Source organism: Protomyctophum parallelum (genome assembly GCF_964188405.1).
Source record: "Protomyctophum parallelum genome assembly, chromosome: 3".
In the NCBI taxonomy this organism is placed as follows: domain Eukaryota; kingdom Metazoa; phylum Chordata; class Actinopteri; order Myctophiformes; family Myctophidae; genus Protomyctophum; species Protomyctophum parallelum.
This window is the reverse complement of record NC_139698.1, coordinates 43444538-43453290: the sequence shown is the minus strand read 5'-3', so window position 1 is coordinate 43453290 and position 8753 is coordinate 43444538. Positions and strand designations below refer to the sequence as shown.

General features: G+C 43.6%; 1 protein-coding gene across 15 annotated transcripts in view; it reads right to left on the bottom strand.

Annotated features, from left to right (window-relative positions):
- Positions 1-403: 403 nt before the first annotated feature.
- The window catches only part of mef2d (myocyte enhancer factor 2d), a 76962-nt gene continuing 68612 nt past the window's right edge, over positions 404-8753 (bottom strand). For 11 of the 15 annotated variants that reach the window (XM_083761776.1, XM_083761769.1, XM_083761779.1 and 8 more), the window contains 4 exons: positions 8286-8451; positions 6813-6881; positions 4420-4470; positions 404-2294 (listed from right to left, as the gene is read on the bottom strand). In XM_083761776.1, coding sequence (XP_083617902.1) covers positions 1874-2294; positions 4420-4470; positions 6813-6881; positions 8286-8451 — 707 coding nt within the window. In that variant the 3' untranslated portion in view covers positions 404-1873. The remainder of the gene's footprint in view (positions 2295-4419; positions 4471-6812; positions 6882-8285; positions 8452-8753) is intronic. The other 4 variants (XM_083761781.1, XM_083761774.1, XM_083761775.1 and 1 more) reach the window with 1 other exon arrangement.

The window sequence follows — 8753 nt, the reverse complement described above, 5'->3', positions numbered from 1 at the left end:
ACACCTTATGAATATGCATAAAGACATCCACTGAGTATCAGCACTTCAGCTTGTTTTTTTCTTTTTTAGGGATATCCTGCCGAATATAAAATTATCTTATGTACAGTCCCTGTTATCTGTTGAAATCCCCTGCTTTGGATGCAGAGCTCTGCGCTCATTTGCTACTGTCTCAGGCTGCTAAATATATATATTTGTATAAGTTCTACATTTATTTACCTTCAAAACACCCTTCACCATGTCATACAAAAGCCACAAAGGAGAACAGATTGCTTATATACACGGTACCTGTGTCTTTTCTTTGAACAACAAAGCTATAACAAGAGCTATTCAAACTGTATAGAATACTTCAGCAAAAATAAAAATGCCATCATGCATGTTGCAGGTGTGTTCAAGGATGAATGTATTAGAACGAGTATTTGTCAAATTCAAGTTGGAAAAAAGGAGCTTTTGTGTTCATGAACACACACACTCTCTCTCTCTCTCTCTCTCTCTCTCTCTCTCTCTCTCTCTCTCTCTCTCTCTCTCTCTCTCTCTCTCTCTCTCTCTCTCGCTCGCCTGCTCAGCATCTGTAGTTGTCATGATGTGGGCTAATAAGAGTGTCTGTGTTAAAAATAAAAATAAACCTCAGTAACAAATTATGTTCCTCGTTTTACATTGAATCAAACAAAAGACAGGGGCCCCTACGAGTTAACAGGGTAGTCTGCCAGTCTACAGAAATGAATCAGAATCAGGATGTCGCCTTGGATAGATTAGTGTCTTTCACCGTCCTTAAAATTCAAAATCTAAAAATAAATCCAATCTCTAATGATGATCAACAGTCAGACAGGCGAACAGAACACCAGTGAACACATAAAAAAGAGCTAAATGGCCCAGTATCTTAGAAAGTAACAGTAAAAGTAACATCTAGGTCTACCATACAATTACAGTCCTGCCATTGTATACAAAAATGTGATCTCATTTTGGTTGTTACAACAGAGCAGTGTAGCCACTTTAGGGATCGTCAGCGGATGATCAACAGGGCATCGAATGAGTGTGTACTTTATAAATCATTGCTATCGGGTGGAAACCTTGTACCGTATATGTCCGTTTCCGTTTCGTTTTCATTATTAAAAAGAAAAAAAATATATATAGTGAAACTGATCTACAATCATAAAATGTGTTGCATGGTGACATGTTGTGAGCTTGTAGATCTGCTGTATTCACTACCTTAGTTTGACACACTTTTGTATGATGAAGTAGGGCACTAATTTACGAAAAAACTAATATTTGAAACATAGAGGTGGCAGGGTTTCTTCCCGACAGCAACATGTTTATGCATTTTGTATGGAGGGTGAACAGAGCACCCAGTCAAGGACACAACCTGTCAAGCTAACAGACTTACAACCAGCCCATTCTCAAGTCCAATTTATCAATCATCATCTCATATAATAAAACATGTAATCCCTGGTTTGGTGGCTCAACCCTTTTAGGGTTTTGTGACTGTCTGTGGGAGTGAAAGAGTACACGAGTACAAATGTGTATACGTATTGTCATACATTGTCATTGGTGGCCACGCATACACAGTACACACGTGAGAGACAGAATATGTGTGAGCATGCTTCAGTGTGTGTGTGTGTGTGTGTGTGTGTGTGTGTGTGTGTGTGTGTGTGTGTGTGTGTGTGTATGAGCGTGTTTGGTACATGAGAGAGTGTGAGGTCAGCATTTTCTGTGTGGTAGATAACTAGGTAGATGGCAGGCATTTCTGTATGTAGAAGGAAGGAGAAAGGGGGTAAGGGATGAGGGACATGTACAACAAGCCACAAATACACATCTCCATCCACCATCCAACCATTCATCCGTCCATCCGTCCGTCCATCAGTCTCTAGCCATCTCTTTATGTGACCCAGGCGTCCAGTCTCATTCTCTTGACATTGGCCCCATCTTGGTCCTGGGGATCGGCCGAAGAGGGCCGCAGGAGGACCATGGTCGGTTGCTGCCCCCCGGACGTTGCCTGGTGGTGGAAGTCAGGGGGCCCACCTCGTCCCAGGGCCCCGTCGTCCCGGTCGCTCCCATCGTATGAGCTGCCATTGCTGCTGAGGCTGTCAACGGGTGAGCGCCCCTGGTTTCCAGGGTCCAGACGGAGGCTGCCAGGGTAAGTGGCAGAGCCCAGGCCTTGGCAGCCGCCGCCACCGGTGCCAATGGAGCTGGGGGTGCTGCGGTCGCGGTTGGGTGAGACGGGTTCTGACTTGATGTTGATGTTGGGGTTTGTGTTGACTGTCAGCGTTTGTGTTGACTGAGGTATGTGACCCATCGGCCTGCAAGGATGGACAGAGAAAGGAAACGAAAATGTTACGAAGAGACATTTGAACATAAGCTCTGTTAAAGATCCATAAACATCACATCATCTCTTCAGAAGTTTAGAAAACAACATGAGTACGGTACACCATAAGCAGCGATGATAGGTAGTATTGCAAAAGACATACTGTAATAGCCACTGGCAGATGAATGTACTGTACAATTGACTCAATAGGCGGATAAGCATATTGAGTCAACTGTACATGATGAATATTCTACACACATTATACACTAGGTCATGTAACACAGAACCAAGCCACCGAGACTGGGCCATATTCCAGAACAGGAGGTGAGACTATGCCATAAACCAGCACAGCAGGGCTGATGGTGATGGACATGGATTAAAAACACAGACACACAAGGACAAGCAGGACCGTGTGAGGGGCCACATGAAGACACGCTGCGCCTTAAGGAGGAATGTCGCCCCCTAGTGCACATACTGGGTGGAGTGATCAGGGGTTATCAGGGGGTTGACTCTGACATAGGCTGTGCCAGGGACTTCAATGTCGTCAAAAGTACTATACACTGTAGATATACTGATGTCATATGCTGGTTTATAAACTGTGCAAGAGGGTGCAACAGGGTGAACGTTTCTACCTGTAGATGGCAGCACTTACAACAATTAATGGCTGTATTTCTGGTTTTGCGTCTTCTTGAAAATGTTGAGCCCAAGACTAGTGACAATAAGTACAAAAACACTCTCTCCCTCTCTCATCCAATCAAGGATACAGGATACAGGATATAAGTGAAATTGGGAGATGACAAACACTATACAATTAAAGATGATACATTTTCTTTGATGGGGTTCTCTCTCCTAACATTGGTATCTTGACCTGAAAATGTATTTTCTGTTAACTAAAGAGTTGGAGACCCCTTTTTACATACTGATCATGTTACAGTGCATGACTTTTTGTACAAGCACTGCACAGAAAGATCCCAACCCCCATGTGTGTTCAGATGTGAGTTGAGCAGAGTTGAGCTTATCACTGTGGTTGACTCTAGCCTTTGACTATGCACTCCGACTGGCTGCTTGGCGCCGTCGACAAGATTTTACAGCAAGTGCTCCCCCCCCCCCCCCCAGCTTGACACGCTGAGTGTGGTCTATTCGATTTGAAACTCCCAATTACTGCATTTTCCCCTTTGGGTATGTCCTAATATGGGACATCATGAGCCATCCATAACATCTCTAATATTCCCTCAATTACCGCTAGATTGAGCGGGGGAAAGGAGACGACTGGATTTAAGATAGGAAACCTCTAGGCAATTTGAGTGCCTAGCATGCATATTCACTCACTGGCTCCCATTCCAGCTAACCTCATACACAATCACGCACGCACGCACGCACGCACGCACGCACGCACGCACGCACGCACGCACGCACGCACGCACGCGCGCGCGCGCACACACACACACACACACACACACACACACACAGTCCCCTTGACGCTGAAACTCACTCTCTTGGTGTGCCACTTTATCAAACCCTGAGCTTTGCATTATGGACCGGTACAGGTAGATGGATTATGGTGCCACAGGGGTGCTGTTGCTATGGTGAGTAAAAATGGCAGAGTCAGCGGGCCGGTGACAGTGATGAAGGCGAGAGCGCGGGCTAGCCCCGAGCGCTAACACAGCCAGTACAGCCAGAAGCAGAATACTTGGTTACAGTACGGTGCAGATGAGTACAGCCGCATTTCCCCAAAACACTGTGATTTCTGAGGACTTCAACTACACTGGTTGGCAATTCATAGGTGTTTTGCGGTAAAATAAATGTCAACGAATAGTAGTTGAAAAACACCATATAATGTATCTGTGTTGGGGAAAATAAACAACCTAAAACCTACCTAAATCACAGAGGATTCTGTCAACAAAAGTGTGATTTTTGCTACCAAAGGATTTAAGTGAAGTCCAATATTTGATATAACATTATCTGTTATGTACTGCAATCCACCTATGGAATAGGTGTGACTCTTGTTTTTGAGCAAAAATCTTCAAAGGGAGTGAGGTTGAGAGAAATGTGAGAGTCGAACAGTGTTTTTTGGGAAAGCGTGTTGCAGATGTGTGGCTAAAGTAAAGGGAGTACAATACCAGCAGAGGCCATCCTCCCTGCCAAAGAGCAAGTTGGATTGAGAGGCCATGCTGTAGAGGGATTAGAGAAAGAAACAAGCATGTTTAAAAACCTATCACTGGATGGAAAAGAGTGGGTGGGTAGACAGTGATGTGCTGTCCAGAAGATGGAAAAACTAGATCAATCACACACTGTAGTTAAATGTGTTTGCAGTCTGGCCACTATGCAAAAACTAAAAGTAACCGAAATCTTGTAGTGTTGTACTGTGCAGGTGCTGCATACTGTACTGAAATGTCATTATAGTCCTTCCAGGGAGTAAAGTTATATACTGCATAGCAAAAGAAAAGTTTTCAATGTGATTTACACTGTGATTTCCTACTCTGTATAGTTTGGACAAACTCACCAATCCTTCCAGGAGTTAATATATTGGCCTGGACCAGCACTGATAGGATAATGTGCATTGTGCCCAGCAGACAAATAGTGTGCCCTGTAAGCAATTTAACCATGCTTGCAATGTCTGTAAATGGTTTTCCTCAACGACAACAGAGAGTTCCGAGAGAGGGAGAAAACGAGAGAGAGTGTGTTAGAGGGAGGGAGTGAAGTCGGAATAACAGATACACCTTTTTACTTCTGTAAACCTGTGATGTGACAATAAGGCTGGTTCTAATCAAATGTAAAAGAAGACAACAAGGACACTGAGACAGTAGCAGACAGACAGCTTCCCGAAAGATGTTCCATATCTGTATCTAAACAGTTTCTGCACTGGAGGCCCAGAAGCTCCACCTCAGTAATGAAACACACTCACGGCTTCTGTATCACATCATGCTCAACCCGCCATGAGCAACAGCCAACCGGAAAGCGATTCTGTAAGCAAGCAAACAAGTCCAAAATGCGAAGGCAGGGAGGCCTCCGTCTGACATTAACATTTAGATTGGGAGGTCAACAGATGTGCGGCAAGTGCTAGAGCGGGCCTTGACATGGCAAAGGGTAGTGATTGGCCCCTCGGCAGACGGAAGAAGTGAGGGAAGGAGTGGAGAGGGGACGGGGGAGAACGAGGGGACCGACAGAAATAATTTCCTCTCGACTCCTGTGGTGAGGTAAACCGTGGCTGACAGCGAATGTGAGGCTTGCAGCCAAGCCGTCAATCACTCTCTGATTGGAAGTGTTTGCTTGCTGCGAGGCCGCTGTGTGATGAAATGTAAAACAAACCACTGGTATCTGCTCTGGGTTATTCTTCCACCACATTTGCGTGGTGTTACCCATACTGGCACAATGTGGCAAAGCATGGCTTCCCATTAGGTGTTAACCCATTCTGACCTGAGATCAGATTCATACGAGGTTTCCGCCGGACACACACTGGTCCTGATGAACCCATTCTGACCTGAGATCAGATTCTAAAAATGTCAGTCGCTCTTCGATTTTTCAAAAATAGCAGACCTACAAGCTCGTATCGCGCCACTCGGTGGCGCGATATGAGCTTGTAGATCTGCTATTTTTCAATAGCTAAAGCATAACATGATGCTGACACCAAAATGGGTGCCCGATCAGAATGGGTTAAGGCCCGTTTGGACAATTTGGGTCTTATCACTCTGGGCATGTCATAATAGCTTGTAGATCAGTAGAGGGAAACAAGGAGGGACTCAGGGACAGACCCCTGCAGGACACTGCTCAACAAATTATATAGGGTTTAGCAGTGGTAGAAGTACGCTGTAATGATGATCTGCTCTTCTAGTTCAACACCTGCTAGAAAGCAGGTGGTGAGTTCCAACTGCAGTGATGCATCTGCAAAATATGCTTAAAATGACTCACCTCACATTCAAAACAGATTATTTTGTTGTCCATGCCTAAGTGCGCATAACTTTGAATGATGTACAGGTAAATGTCAATGAATTATGAAAACCTATGCCATGCATTTATATTAAAGGTCATACAAGGTCGTATCAAAGCAACAAGAACATAATCTGTAATATCTGTATACTGTTTTAGTGTGTGAATATGTGAACACTTTTATATGGGATTTCTTTTATAATTATGATCACATCCTGGCGCCTAACAGGGAGCTGCTTCTGCCATGCTCTTTGTTCATGAAAATGACAAAGAACATCACCTGCTGTGACATTATAAGACTTTTATAACCACATGCGGACCCGTCTACTTTGTATAAAGGCCTACCGTATATGTACAGTAGATTGGAATGTAAAGTAGACAGCCTTGCATGAGACCAACATTGTAAATACGAATTGATTGTGATATAAAGATTTGTTAAAATATGTGACTATACGTACCATATACGATTTTTCTTTTTAATGCCATGGGCACATAACTGAGCCTAGCAGCTACAGCATGGTCCACATAACCTGACAGACACAAGCATGCCATACATTTAGCACTAAATGCTCAATAAGTCATTCACCTGAGGTTAGCTGCAAAACTGGAGATGCAGTTAGCCATCTCCCCATTCTGTTTCTCTGCACCCCACATGCTGTGGAGAAAAGGGAGGAAACAACAAAGGAGCAGTTAGTTTTGCACCCAGGGTAAGGGTACACATAACATATCACACTAGAATCGAAATACTGTACATTTAGACTATTGCCGGTACATCTACACAATTTAGTAATGAATTAGTATTAATTTAAGTAAAGACTTTTTAGGTTGGGGGACAATATAGGGTAAAATACTGTAGCTTTAATAGTGGACAAATCAGGTAGCTTACGCCTGTTAGTATTCTACTAATGTAGCCCCAATACTAACATGGTAGAATACAATTACAGTACCTGTCCAGTGAGCATCACTAGCTAGTAGTAGTAGCATACAGCGAAAGACTAGCAGCCTAGCCTAAACTACATCAGAGATCTGGAATTCCAGAGGGACTTGGAGCTGTGAGAAACCAGGGAGTTATCTAGGTCACCAGATAGATGAATCAACCGCAGTGAGGATGATATTGCGGCTTTGTACGTGAGAAATGCCTCAAGTAGGTTATGTGCATGTTTTGCATCTAGCATAGAAAGATACCACACGCAAGCTTGATTTGAGAGGACATTGTTTGCATAATGCATATCTAATAGTTAGTCACTATTGGTCAAAGACAGACAGAAGGTCTAGACTAGAGTAAGCCTTGTTAGACCTCAATCAATGCAGCTGACAGAAAATTGGTGAATCAATCCAATGATGTTTGGTTGAAGTAGCAAATTCTGCCCAAACACGACCCTATCCAACCCTACCCAGCCGGCCCGAAAATGTATGCTAATTAGTCGGGCCGGGCCTTCATTTTCAGGCCTGTTGAGAACTCGTTGAAGTGATGTTGAACTTTGGTAGAAATGTGGGTATGACATCCAAATATTGTCAATCTGTTGATTCTATGCTCCATGAGCAAGAAACTGGAAGTAGTGATTCCATTCACTCTCATTGCATGATGAAACAGATCTCAAAATAACACTTTTAGGACATAAACAATTCAGATTCTGCCAAAAAAGCATGTAATGTATGTCATTTGGGGAAAGTGTCTGTCTTTATGTTATAATAGCATTGATGGCAAAAAATATATATTAAAAAGATCAATAAGTTACCACTATCGGTGTAACACTAGTGATGTTTTGAAATGTTGCCTGTAGGTATAATAGGTGGGAGAATTTACATACCAGGACTCATTTTCTAAATAGTTTTCATTCTTTTCTAAAAACAGAGCACATGATGATATTATAATATTAGGAATCATATCATGGGCAGGTATATAATTCAATGCCAAGGTTGTACAACCAAAGTTCAACAAGGATTCAACCACGTAAGTCTTAGTCAAGCGGACTTGGGTTACAAAACTGACTGCTTCGTCTACACAAACGCTGGGGTTCAAGTGGGCAAGTTGGTTGACCAAAGAAAGGGAACTTACACCAAGTTACTGAGGGACGCCAAGCTCAGCTGCTGGGGCTGTTGCTGTTGTTGCTGCTGCTGGTTTAGTGCCGGTTGCTGCTGCCAGGCAGCCATGTTGCCAGGCAGCAGCCCTGATGGTGTAAAGGTCTGGAGCGCTGTTAGGTCTGCACTTGTCAGCTGATACTCTGAGGAGCGAGGGCGGGGTTGAGAGAGAGGGGGGGGGGGCGGGGGATGAGAGGGTGGAATGTTTCACATCATACAACTTTCTGGTGTATCAATATTAATTACGTCTAATCCATATTAATGTAGACCTTTGAAGTGGAATCACTCCAGAACTGCTCACACAGTGAACAAAGTGAATATTCATGGCAGCTTGGTGGTGTCAAACTCTTAAGCTTGTGATCTGCTATCCACAGATATAACATAACACAGCATTTAACAAGTGTTGCTTGTTATTACATGACTCATTTGTCCTCGTACTGCAATG